This window comes from Phalacrocorax aristotelis, chromosome 2 (genome assembly GCF_949628215.1).
Source record: "Phalacrocorax aristotelis chromosome 2, bGulAri2.1, whole genome shotgun sequence".
NCBI lineage: Eukaryota > Metazoa > Chordata > Aves > Suliformes > Phalacrocoracidae > Phalacrocorax > Phalacrocorax aristotelis.
Genome location: NC_134277.1, coordinates 110,193,229 through 110,207,538, shown reverse-complemented (window position 1 = coordinate 110,207,538; position 14,310 = coordinate 110,193,229). Strand labels below are relative to the sequence as shown.

The following is a 14,310-nucleotide window of genomic DNA, read 5'->3' as shown; positions in this document are numbered from 1 at the left end:
AGTTGAGTTAAATCAACACTAGCAGAGAACACAAAATACTTCTCTTACCTCCATTTCTGTGCAGTGTAAGCGGCTCGATTTATCTGTAATTGAAAAAAAAAGTTTTCAGATTAAATAAGATGATGAACAAATAAAACTAAAAATTTGAGTCACTTTTTTTTAATAATCGCCAAATATTCTTTGCCTTACTTTAATCACACATTTCAATAATGTTTCCATTCTATATGCATCACAGAATTAACAAGAAGGCTCTGCCCTTTTTATTTGGATCCTTCACAATACTCCCTTTTAAAAGATGTGTCTTTAATGCCTGGCTTCATTATTTAAATTGTATGACTGATGCTTGGCCACAGAGGGAACATGAAAACATGCTGGCTTAAATTAAGCAGCAGCAAATAATTATTTCAACAGAAAAAACAACATTAATTCATAAACCAGGGAAAAGCCACTGTTTCATCTGATACTTCTGGAATATCAAAGAGTTCAACAACAACATGAAGTTCAAGCAAATTAAAGTTGAAATATTAATGTAATATTTGTGTAAGTTGTCAATTTTTGCATTTCCTCTGAGTTCAGAAATTGGAATTTATATAATACAGAAAAGTTAAGTTTCTGAACTGTTTCATCAAACTGAAATCTCAATTTTCTCAAAGACAAAACACTTTATACCAAAGTATAAGTGGCTTGACAGCTTACACAAAATAAGACTGAAATTTCACAGCATATTAGGAAGGTACCATTTCACTAAAAGCAGCAAGATTATAATTTCATATTAATAATTCATATTAGAGTGAAGTAATTCTGACAGGATGATTTTCTGTTGGAAAAACAGTGTTCGAGAAAGTCAAGTATGCCACAGAAATACATCCATTTCAAAGGGGAGATGCCCCAAACTTAAATTTCAAAACACACAGATATTTCATTTTACTCTTTTTGTCTTTGCCTTCTGGCTGTATTGCACCCACACTGCTAGTCTAAAATTTGTGATTTGGGGCCTGACAGCACTCACCCCAGGGAAACGCATAACAAATTTTCAGTCCCCACGTACTCAAAACCTGGAACAGCGCGCATTCACTTGACTGCGCATAGACTGAGAGCATATGTTAGAAGTGATGGCTGCTGAACACCACCCAGCGTAGCCGAAGGATTTGCTGCAGTAGTTAGGAAGAGCCTGCAGTTTGTAGCCATAACTGGATGGACTGTTTTGTCAGATTGCCTGGCAAGCCCAAGGAAGCTCAACCGACTGGTTAGCATAATGTTTGCAAAAGGAGTGACTGCACTGACTTCATACATTAAATCTGAATGGCATGCCAAACTGTCAGCGCCAGGGAAGAGTCACCTGCTTAGAAAAAGATTAATTTTTCATATTGAACTGGTCGCCTTCCCTTTGAAACTAAAGGTTAAACACATCTTGGATGAATAGGGAACATCCACCTAACAGGGTGAAAGCTGTTTACCTTCATTTTGAACTGTTGCCAATGCAAGCAGAATGCTTAGCACTGGTGTCTGACTTCAAAACAAAGAACAGAAGAGTGACTTAAAAAGGCAGCTTTTGCATCACACATTATCTTTTAAAAAGGACTGGTGAGTCTGGTCGATTCACTTCTCCACACAAGAGAAATTTTTTGTGTTTAAAATGGTAACATTCGTGTAATTGTTTCAATTATAAATGGAAGACATTTACTGACAAGTTTTTTTAAATCATACTACTATTATTGGCAGATTTATTAATATTAGGGGCTACTTCTGTGAAACTCAATTGACAGATGACCAAAACAGCATACCTCCACAATACAAGACTAATTCACAGAAATGTAGTCAAGATGGGAAAAAAGTACCTTTTTTTAAAATTACTACTTCAGAAAAAAGTAGTAATTTTAAACCTATAACAATGCAATGACACACAGAAGGCCACCAATGTTTGAAATCATCAATCATTTAAAATATCTTTACTGGCATATCCTATGGTCTAATGGAACAGGAATCAAACTACCTTCTAGATCCTCTCAGTAGCACAGACACAAGTACTCATTGCTACACCTCAGCAATGCTGAGATCATATGAAGATCCTTTTAATGTAAGTCCTAACCAAGTCCTGAAGCACAAAAAAAAATCAGCCCAGACCAAAACAAGTAAGGCAAAAATTGTATTTCTGAAAGAAACAGCAAGAAGCTTACCACACAGCCCCTTTGACAGATCTTTGATAAACTTCCATGAAAGCTGTTCATCAAGAAAAAGTACTCAAACTTCGGAAACCTTCCTTATTTCGTATATGGTACCATCAAAAGTTACTACTCCTTTCAGAGCAAATCATAATAAAAAGCAGAAACTCTTAAATGTAGCCTAAGGGTGACAATTGGGCAGTATTCCTGTATTCCCTGTAAGAACTCATAGAATAGTCTCTGTTGGCATGTAGTATTAAGTGCTTATCTGGTAAATAGGTGAAGACTTAAAAAATTATTTAAGCTGCTGCTTCTTAACACAGATCCAGATTTCATAACCTTTCAACTAGATACTAATCTGTGTAGCATTTTCACCACTCTTACTGCCAAAAAAAAAAAGTCAACGGTATTTTATCATGACAGTTTTCCAATCACTAACACTAAATAGCATACCTTTAATTGCCAAGTTAACTTCAATTTATAAACAAGCTGCAGTTTGGAAGATTATATGAATGCAAAAAAAACAAAGAGTTTTTGCAAGAAGGAGAGAGACTTATATTGGAGGTTTCCTATATCTCTGAAAACAGTCTTCAAAGAGATGTATTTGCCACCAAAAAAACCCCACCAACAAGCAAACAAAAAAACCACGCCTACACCTTCATATTCATTTTTCATTTCTCAAAATTTTTATTTGAAAGTTATTCTTATTTCAAACCCTCAGCAAGAGGAGTCATGCCAAACTTTAGTCAGGCATCAGGGCATTCTGACTCATCCCCAAAAGCAGGAGCTTCAGGCTGCTACTTAGACTGGGAAAAATAATTCTTTTCCACAAATATGCCTCACAATGCTGTTAAAAAAAGCCTACCCTCAATTTATCTATGGCCTGTGCTTCCCTGAAGCACAAATTTCCCTGCCTTCCAGGGATTAACAGGTCACAGTTAGAAAGGTTCTTGATAGATACAAAAACAAATAGCAAGCATATCATGCACTGCTGCCAACAGCAAGAAGCACATATTTAAGACTGAATTTCAAAAGCAAAATAGGTAATTCAGCATGTTAAAATGGACTGACACAGGATATTTATGAGAAAGCATACAGAATGTGCAGAAACATTTGCACTCCACTATCCAAAGAAAAATTAAGCTACAGAGTTGATATCAGTGATGTGACACCACATGGCTGCTGTTTCAGCTACAACCAGCTACTCTAAAAGCCTTGCAGCTTCAAGCCTCAGAGCATCTTCCTAGCCTTCCTCTAATGGCTCAGATTCCTCTGCAGAGATCCAAAAGCATTTGCTTCAAGACAACTTCTTGCAGAATTGAAATTATTAGCACTGATTTTCAGGCAACAGCGTAGCTCATGCACGCATTGGCAACAAACCTGAAACTCATTTTGTCTTAAAGATTAATATTCTAATTAAATGCCACAGGCCCTTTCTGCAGGTTTTGGGTGAAATCAAGCTGCTATTTCCATGACAGCAGAAGTCAAGTTACCTTCAGGAAAGACAGCCACTGCCCACATGCACTGGAGGACAGTGGGAAAGGTGGCCGAAGAAGGAACACGGGGGGCTAATCGAAGGAAAGGGAGCAAGGGAGAACGCATGGGTCACTTACTCAAGATCCTTAAGTTGAACAGTCTTCAATCAGTCCCCCAAATTAACAATAAGTTCAATTTGTATTTGTTTTTCTAGCTTCTACCTCTTCAAGAGGCACTGTAGCTACAATAGTAGGCTTTTCTCTCTGCCCTTAAGAGAGTGAGGAACTCCTTTTAAAAAAAAAAAAAAAAAAGAGGAAGAAGTTCAGACTTGCATTTAATCATTTGATTGCAGGAACTGGAGCATTCGTTACCAAATCTGACAAGATTGTCAATACAAGAGTCAAGATTAGTACCAATAAAAGGAAAGGGGAAGAATTAAGGAAGCAAAGGCAACTAAATAACATCAGGTCATAAGGAAAAGAGATGACTATGCAAAGAACAGGTTTCATAATCAAACAAAACGAGAGGAAAATATTGATGGAGGAGGAGCGAGCCAGACTTCTGCCAGAGGACGGATATTACAAGATAAAGGAGGAGAACAGAGAAATCTTGCATGATAAAAAGAAACAGAAAAAAAAGTGAAAACAACAAAGACAAATATAGGTAAGGTATAGCTTAGGAGTAAGAGACATCAGGCTGCAAGGAAGACAGATAAGAGGAGTGAGAACTCAAGGAACTGGAAGGAAGCAGACTGGATTAGGAGAGATAACTGCAGACCCCCTCAGAGCAGCAAGCACAGTGACCCATGTTTTTAAGTAAAACACTTGGGCTTTGAGGATCAACATAGCCTTCCTTTAAACTGTGTAATCAGAAGGCAACAAGAAATGGGGTGAGCTTTTACAGCTTGTGGCATTTTGGATCTGACTCATTATTTCTGTATCAGCCTGCAGCTGATGATTGAGAAATGGCACGCCTCATTTTATTACTTGGGAGACGAAAAAGGAAAGAGAAAGAAATCTGTACGAAAATACAAGGAAAATTCTTAGAGACATTACTAGACCGAAGGTAGCCAGGACTTCCCTTCCCCTTGTTAATTTTTTTCATGCCCTCATCCTTTTCCATTCAAGACTTCACTGAAGTTACTCCTCACTTTGTACAGTCATAAGCAATCCTCTTGTACACTGCACAAAGCAAAGGTAATGACTAAGAGGTCTTCTGTGTTAATACCCAGTTAAATTTTGTACTAAAAGTTGTGGTTTTTTTTAAAAAAATAACACACTAATTCCAAATTAACGTATCCATACTACCTTAGTGCTAGCTTCTAAGACGTAATTAAATGGTCACTCTTTGTCTTGTCCCATTTCTACTCTTCAGAAAGGAACTGGCTGTGGTCACGATACAATTCTTTGTATGTTTCACTGCTCACCCTTTTTAGCAAACCTGTAAGTTTGCCTAGGGATCACATGAATTTTTGATATTCTGAGATAAATACTGTGGTAGATACTCATCTACAAGTGCTGCTGAACTCTATCCGTAGCTGCTAATCTCTTCTGCAGCTGCTTAAGTACAGATACTACACTCACTTTCCTCTGGCCTGTCCAGATATCAAACCTTTCCAAAAAGTGTGAATTTGCAGAGTTCACGTATCTCAGTTTTGGTTGGTTTTATTTTCTAAAAAGTTCTGTTACTCAAATCATACTCTAATTTTTCCTGGAGCTATCCACTTGCTTGCTCATTCAACAAGCACGTGTGGCTTGTGGCAGAATTCTGACTCCATTGAAGTCACCGGTAGTTTCTGCCAACTCGTTTGATGAATCCAGAGTTTCAAGCAGGTTACAGCTTCTCTAAACTGGTAACACAGCACTGTTGGATCTGTTAGGAACTTCCACCAGCTGTTAATAAACTCTCTCAAGTAGACAAAAAAGTAGTTCTCCTAATTCTTCTCTACCTCAGCTATGTCTTTGCAGTCTTCTATTTGCACTGTACAATCTGATTCATCTCTTGTTCCTCTTAAAGTTCACAGAAATAAAATTCAATTACACACTCACAGTTGTGTGTGTCATGCAAGTTAACTTAAGGTTTTGTCAGGAATAGAACGATATTCATTTTGTCTCCTTACCGGATCCAATGCTGTAATGTGATAACTTAATTCAGAAACAAAGAGTAAACACGCTCCAGCTTCCTTTTAATAGGTAGTATGAAAAAGGTTCCCCACTTTTCTAAAGATGGTTTTATTGCCATGTGGATCCAGGACGTTATGTACCTTTAATCCTCTTGTCACCTACAACACACCTACTGCACACTTGGCAAATACAGGCATGCTCAGGTCAGACTCATTCACAACGCTGCTGCCGTGAGGGTCATTTTCACTGCCTGTCACTCTGATCACATCTTGCTCTCTGAAGCGTCCTGTTAAAAGTGCTCTCTCTGTCACATCATACACTGCTACCATCTTCATTTTCAAAGCCCTTCTCATGCTACCCCAGCCCTAACCATCGCCTCGCACTGGATATTGTGGGGTAAACTGTCACCTCCAGCCAGCCCCTGAAGCTGGACTCCATTACCCACTTTTTTTTTTTTTTTTAAAAAAGAAAAGCAGCTTTGTTCTTTCTCCAGTGATGCCCCATAGGGACATCGTATCAACTCTCTGCAATGTCATGGCAGATGCCTCGTTTCTCACCCTACTCTTCAATCACTGTTAACAGTGACAACTACAATTCCACTTTCCTTTCTACAGCAACATTTTTACTGCACTAGTCAAGAAAACCTCCATTCAATTACAAATGTGTTATCTTTTAGTTTAAGTCATTATGAACATCAGGACCCCATGGTTCCTCAAGTTTCTCTGCTCTTAACTTTTCCTTAGGAACAAATGCAGATTTCAGACAACACCAAATTAGTCTTTACTCCTTCACTGCCTACTTACCACCTTCAACATTTGTGCATGTGAATATAGGTAACTGAGGTCACCTACCACTGTTGGCAACTTCCTTCCATTTCTTTTGTGCAGGTATTTAGAATATGCTTTTTTTTTTTCAAAGACATTATTTTGTTATGTTGGGATCTTATCTTTACTTATTTTGTCCTCCCCCACCACAGCTGTCTACAAGCGGGTCCCTAGCCATCTGCCTACTTTCACAGAGAGCACACGTAACCCCCAGTGCACAGGATGCATCAGCATAAGCCATGACTGGAAGCCTTCCAGTTCAGCCTTACGTACTGGGAACCACGCTGACGGCAGAAAGCCTAGCATAAATAAGGCCTAAGCCTTCTCTCTTCCACAGATCAGCAGAGCAAGTGAGCAGAGAAGTGTCAACTCACTAAGGCTCCTCTCTGCTGTCTAGTGTCATTTAATTCCTACCTTGACTTCCAACATTAATATATAGATATATATAGATATCTATCTTAAAGTTCTTGCAGGAAAAGGTGAGGCTCAATAGATCAAACATTACTATTTTTAAATAGATATTTCTGAATACCTTTGAACAAAATCTGAATTCAGAGCATAATTAGGTCTTAATTCTAGAGGTACTATTTATTTTAGCAGTATTCACAGCAACACCTGTTTTGAAACGTGAACATCAAGCAAGGCTACTCTCATCTTTCAAAAAGGTCAACAAAATTAGAAGTAAAATGTCAGTACATTCATCTTCCTCTAAAAATCCTGCATTTTTCCTCTGTGCTCCACAGGAGTCTGACAGGTGAGAATGTCTTGATGCACGCAAGGTAAATTTGCATTTATTCATCCTATATTTCTTCATGCTGCCTTCCAAAACCTGGGCACACAAGGGTGTAAGAAGGACGTGAAAGTCATGTCCTTCTTACATGAAGGACACATGAAAACTGCCAAGACAATGTAAGCTATTCCTCTACAGCATGTCTCACCCCGAGCCCTCTCAGCTCCGTGAAGGCCACTGCGCAGTCAACTTTTCTGTGATCTTTTTTGATTCAAAGCCAGAATACTCATGCATTATGCCCCCCCGCTGAACACCTGGCAGATTTCCAAGAGAAAAATCTGCATAGTACTTGCTTCTGATAAAACCAGCAGTAATTTCCCTCTGTGCTTTCTCCTCTAGGGCTGGAGGAGAAGGCAGAAGAAGGGCCACCAACACTACCCACAAAGGCATACTCTCAGGAGAGAGAGGGAAGGCCGAGGACCACCACATACATGCCAGCCCTCAACAGCCAACGGGTGGAAGTCAGCACTTGGTTCTCCAAATACCCGCCTTTGCCCCTTTCCGAGATCCGCATGGCCATTCCACTTCAGGAGCTCAGTGCAACACCCAAAATCAGTGTCTGCCTTTATTTAGTCAAGGATCTGGCACTCAGTTTTTCCAAGCCTGCTCATCCCCAAAACTGTCCTGTGGGAAGGAGGCGGCACAACCAGCGCGCTGAGAAGCAAGAGCCCCATATCCAGCTCACAGCAACAACGCGACCCAACAAAACAGCCTCCTGTGCCCTACCATGTTCTGCTGCTGCTAGGTACTGGGCATGAGGTTGATTGCCAGCTCTCATGCAGGTTTTCTGCTCCTGTATCTATCACGTCATTATTGCTTCAAGTTTAGAAAAATGCTTATAAATCCTGTTCTGCAAGAAGAGAGCTTGGAAGAGCCAAACCACATGTTTACACCAAATGTTTTAGCTCATTCAGATGATTTTTTCTATTGCATCTGGCACTTTACTAGATGCCCCCGTTAGCTCATTTCATATAAATTGCAAGTAACAAAGAGATGGCTAAAACACCCATTAGGTAAAATACATTCTACACTGTATCTCCAATTTCATTGTGGGTATTTCTAAGCAACCCACATTTCTGTGGTATTTAGATGTCAGACAGTTACAATGATTCATGCTAAGATGACCACAGTGAGCTCTTCATTTTTTGCATATTCATGTTTATTTCCTACTCACTGCAGTTCCGGTAAAATGATAAGGTTTGCAACACACCATGAAAACATCGCTTCATGAGAGTCTCCAAAGCAAACTCTGTGACACGGCTGCATTTGCTCCTGACTTCGCCTGAGCTCCGCTGACAGGCATGACTGATCACATCGTTCTTCGCAGTCGTGAACAAAGCCCGAATGTTTGCTACCCAAAGACACCATTCTTTGGGGACTCCTTTATTTGCCCACACAGGATTCTGTTGTTTACAAAAATAGAAACTAACAGCCAATATTTGTTCCTGTGCATTATCCAAATGTATGCACCAACCTACAGCTACGTATTTTTTAGGTATCGCTATAACAAATCAGCTTTACAGCTCAGAGCTTTAACCCACAGAACCCCTATTGCTCCAACAAACCTCCTGACACAGGCATTTAAATCCAAGTTGTCTGAAATACAAAAGCAGGAAAACAATTAGCAGGAATCCTTCATGATCTTCTTCTTGCCAGGGATTCAGGTAATATCAATGCTTACATGAAAATGAACAACTGAGTGAAATATTCATTCTTAACCTTTTAACTTCTCTTTAATCAAAACTTTTTTTAAAGAAAAAAAAACAAGATAATAAAACATTAATAGACCACATAGATAAAACTGGAAAGATCTAAGAACCAGTCTCTGGTTTTGGTTATGGAGGGGAATTGAACTCTGAGGTTGTTTTTCTGCCCCGGTATCAGTGAAACTCATCTTTGTTTCGTATCTCAAAGACATTTTATTCAATGTCTAGGTATTTTTACTTGGAATTTCAAGTATTGCGCATCAACTGGAAAACTGTTTCACAAGAAACAGCTTTGGAAAAGTACCATCAGTTTCTACATAATCAGTACTTCTTTTTAAGAAAACTTTAATTTCTCTCTCAAGAGTAAAATTAACGTGAACAGACAGCTGCAGGGCCTATGAGATGATGTACTGTTCCCCAAGTCATAGCGCCAGGGCAATGGTGGTTCTTAAGCTTTCATTGCTACTAAGCAGAATACAGGAACCTAAGAATAAATACCTGTTCAAAAGGCTCAAGCTAGAATTGGCTCAGAAAGCTCATTAATCATCACCTACGGACACTGCAGTGAGCAGCAAGGAAAAGAACTGGGACAGTTCAAAAGATACCAAAGAGAAGCAAGCCTACTGTCACCTCTTCAATATTCAGTACACCAAATTACCAAGGTTCACTATATCACACACACTATGTTTTCCAGTGAAAAGCTGGACCACAAAGTTGTGGAACTTTGGTTCCACAAACCAAAGAAGAATAAAAGCCAACTGACTAGAACCACCTTTGTTTCATATTGTTGACAGTTACTCCCACAAACTCACATAATCCTTTGTGAAAGCTTGAAGGTTGAGCAATGGCCTATTTTGCAGGAGTCTATTGAAAGTTAGGGAGATGAGGAAGACCAGGGGCAGGGAGAGGACCCCAGGAGGAATACTGCCTGCTTTCATATCCAGGGGCCTACCAGCCTGAGGCTGATGCAGAAGTGGGATCACTGAGTATGGTTTAGGAATGGATATCTGGCAGAAATCTCTCCTCCTCCCCTCTTCTATTATATGCACTGGAATGGGTACTCTCCCTGGGTTATCTCCCCCCTCATGATTTCCTGGGAGCTCTTAGCAGACTGGTTATCTTTTTTTATATCTATCTCTCTCTCTCTACACACACACACACACTCCCTCCCTCCATGATTTTCAAGAAATAAGCACACATATGTGGTGTTAGCTGATATACAGCATAATGCATACAATTATAATGTTAAAAAAAAAAGGGGGATAAGAGAAAAAAGTCTCATCTATCCAAAGATTTAAATGTGATATCACCATACACAGGCTAGCACGTTAACTAAAACATTTTAAAAGACGTGGCATGCAGCTTTAGCATAACCTAAATGTGCTACAAAAGAAAGAAATACATAGTAAATCAGTATATTTTCTACAGTAGGAAAGAGAAAGGAAGAAGCCTGATATAATCTCAAAACACTGTAAGTAAAAGCAGCACACAACAAGCAATACAGAACTCTTCAATGCTCTTATGACATGCAGATGCCTTCGTCAGGAAAGTATTTTCCTGGAACTTCTGGGTGTTGGTCTAGCTTTTTATAACATTACCATAACCTATTTTTTTAAATAATTTAAAAAGCGCATCAGATTGCATTTAGATGGAAGATATTATTAGAGTCATTCCAACTGTGGAACAAAATTATGTCCTTTCTTCCACTGAGTATATTTTGATATTTGCCTATACCACTAGCTCCAAACTGGATTACTGCAGATCTCTGCCAACAGATTTTTCAGACAGGCACTTTATTAAAAGGCTTCATTAAATTATAACACCAGGCATAATATCCATGTTCTAAAAGCTGAGGGCTCAATTAATCCCATTTTGTGAATTTACCATTGCCTTCCGCTTCACATAACTTCAAAATGCCGAAGCCTCTGCCTTCCTGGAAAATTCAGTGAGGTTGAACACAGACCTGGTTGATACTGAGGATTACCATTATCTGTACGACAACTAATTGCGACCCTCTGCTACCTAGCTTCAGTTTCTTTTCAGAAATCAAGCTTTACTTGCAGAAAAAAAATTCCTTTCCACGTTCATAATCAGAAGCTTTGAAACGCCGAGAAACAGACATGCGCCCTTCTTTCCCTTTCCAATGCAAAATGGGTTTTCCTAGGTCTTTTAAAGAAGCAGATGGTAGGTGCTAAGCCCCTGGAAGGTGCGCACGGCTTTCTTCTTTACTTAATGTCAGCGTACCTCTAAATGGATCTATTTCTAATAGGCGCCTTTCGATGCCAAACTATTTCTGAAGGACGCTGTAAGATGAGCAATGGGGCCAAAGGGACTCCAAGAGCAGGCGCTAAAGCTGCGGATGACACAGTATTACGCACCAAAAGACGACGCAATTATAAAACACTAAACCCGCATTCGCCTCCCCCTGTACCCACACGCAGGCGATTAAATCCAAGGCGACGGTTTCTGCCTTTCCACGCAAGAAACCGCGACGGTGCGGGGACACTCACCCCCTCCACACACACACCCCCACACCCACCCGCCCCCGGCACGGCTGAGGGGCTCGCCTCACCGCGACCCGCCGGCGGGAAGGAGCCCGTCTCCTCCCGGCCGCCACGGCCCACGGACAATAGCAGGGGGAGAAGGGCGGCCGCCCGCACCCCACGCCCGCCTGCCGCCGTTGCTGGGCCGGGCCGGGCGGTACCCGGGGGACTGAAGGGGGCCGGCGGAGGGGCCCGGCCTTACCTGCGGCGGGCGAGGGCGGCCGGCGAGGCTCGCCCTGCTCCAGGGTGACGGCGCCGTCCCGCCAGACGCGAAGGTGGGCGGCCGCCCCCAGTCTGGCGGCGGGGGTCTCGCCGCGGCGGGCGCGGGCCCGCAGCGAGCCGCAGCACTGGTAGCACACGGCCCACGCCTGCTCCTCGTTGATGGGCTGGTTGTAGAGCCTTAGGATCTCCTCCAGAGACAGCGCCTCCGGCTGCCCGCCGGCCCCGCCGCCGCTGTCCTCCTCCTCGTCGGCGGGGCGGGAGGTGCCGGGCTGGGGCTCCGCGCCGCGCTCCCCCGGCAGCGCCATCCCCTGCCTCCGCCGCGGTGCTCCTCGCCTCAGTGACCGCCGCGGCGGCGGCGGCTGCTGCTGCTCCTTGCGCTGCTGCTACTGCTTCTTCTTGTGGTGCTGCCGCCCGGTCCCGCCGTGCTCATCCTCCCCGCCCCGCTAGTGCCACCAGGCCGCCGGACCAGGCAGGCAGGCAGGCAGCGGGCGGCCGGCAGGAGGAGCGGCGCCCGGGCCGCCCGCCGCTGCCGCCGCCGCGGGGGGAGCCAGCTCATAGCAACGCAATGGCGTCCCCGCCCGCCCCACCGCCGCCCGGCGCCGCAGCGCCCCCTGCCGCCCTCAGGCCCGACCCGCCCCTGATGGCGGGCGCCGCCCGGCTGTGAGGGCCTGGGGAAGGCGGGATGTGCCCCGGGGGCTGCTGCGGCGCAGCACACCTGCCACGGCAACCTCCGTGTGCGTGGGCTGCACTTAAACCTCCTTGCGAGACGCTAGGCTTCCATGTCCGCCTTACAGGCGGGTAACGATGTGGCGTTCTCATCTCATAGTCCTGGGGCCGCCGGCTCTGGTGGTAATCAGCAACTGCAGTCGGAAAGCAGGGTGACACCCTTCTGCACCCCCAACAGCTAAAAAGTGACATTAACCCACATCTCCGTCGTGGGTGCTTCAGGGAGAAGCAGGAGTAAGCCCCTGCTTCCACAGCAGGAAGGTGGCCGGGAACCCCTCAGCTGGCCCTCACAAAGCTCCCTCCAGCAACGCTCCTTCCCCTGCAGCGGCAAGGGCATGCAGAAGGGCTGGCACAAGTTGAATGAGTGTGGCCTGGGAAGAGCCAAAAAGGGGGAATAATCTTCCAAATCACTGAGGACTGACGTTCCTGCCCCTGGAACACAGACAGGCACCAGCAGGGCACAGACTGCCCCTCTGTGCCAGCTTCTCCCTGAGCTGGTACCGAGCACACCAGCACCACACAGAAAAATCAGCTTCCCACTGTACAGACTAAATAACTTAAAACTCACATCAAAAAACATTTCCAGGTTGTTTTTTTTTTCCTTTGGTATTCTACAATTTTAGCTAGCGTATGTGAAAGTTCAAAATTTCCCCTTATCACCTTATTACTTGAAAGACTGAAGCGCACCCATGACAAGGCAGCATTGTGCAGTGTCCCCTTCTGTACACGCAGAGCACTGCACGCAGGAAAAGCGCAACAACAAACTCAGCTCTAACAAGCGAGCTCCTGCTTCATATTTCACTTTTAGTTCTGTTGAACACAGGTGTGTTTTTCCTCTTGCAGTGACATACATGTGTGTAACACACACTGCTACAAATAAGGTACCATTAGCATTTAAATAAAGCTACTAAATTTAGCAATATTCACCACACAATATGATCCAGCCTCTCACATTATATTAGATAGAATGAAATAGGTGGAGAAATTTTACTGTCTGAAGCTTTGATCAGGGTCCTGTATGCTGTATTACAGGCAAATTAATACATTTTGGTCTTTCAGGGATAAAAAGGAAAATAACACAAAACCAGATTTGTACTGAAACCTGTCAGCAGCAGGGCCAGTAAGTACACAGTGTGCTATTAAAATCTCAAGTTAAAACTCAAGTGCTGCCATAGGCAGTATTTAACACTTCTGGAAAGAACAACGAAAACAGTGTCACACTACCACACTGCTGATTAAATGTACATGCAAAATGCCAACATTCACCCCTGCTGTATGTGTTGCAAGTTTCTCTAGGATTAGTTATTTTTGCTTTGCTCCAGAACCAGCAGAAAGAGTTGGATCCATCTTACAAGTAGAACAAAAGGATGTGGACATGGAAAGTCAAAGACACAGAATGGCTTCCACAGAAGAAATCATAGTTTTGGATTCTTCAGCCTCAAAAAGAGATGGCTGGAGTCCATGTGGTGAAAAACATAAGAGGCATGGTATGGAGAAGTTAAGTAAGTCCAATTGCTTCCCATTTCTGAAAGGATGAAGACACTGAGCAAAACCACCACCCACAGGTTTAAGACAAGCAGAACCACAGATTAAGTATGGATCTGAGACAAAAACATGAATGGCTGTTAAGCAAAGTGGCCTGGCCACAACTTCTACCTCAGAAACTTAATGTCAGGAAAAAGGCATCAGGTTGAATGACTTTACCTAACCCAGCACAGCTATTCACATGTTCAGCATC

At 42.9% G+C, this 14,310-nt stretch overlaps 1 protein-coding gene across 3 annotated transcripts in view; it reads right to left on the bottom strand.

Annotated features, from left to right (window-relative positions):
- The window catches only part of SPIRE1 (spire type actin nucleation factor 1), a 132,437-nt gene extending 120,176 nt beyond the window's left edge, over positions 1 to 12,261 (bottom strand). For all 3 annotated transcript variants that reach the window (XM_075084638.1, XM_075084639.1, XM_075084640.1), the window contains exons 1-2: positions 11,827 to 12,261; positions 49 to 83 (exon numbers count right to left, since the gene is read on the bottom strand). In XM_075084638.1, coding sequence (XP_074940739.1) covers positions 49 to 83; positions 11,827 to 12,151 — 360 coding nt within the window. In that variant the 5' untranslated portion in view covers positions 12,152 to 12,261. The remainder of the gene's footprint in view (positions 1 to 48; positions 84 to 11,826) is intronic.
- Positions 12,262 to 14,310: the final 2,049 nt, after the last annotated feature.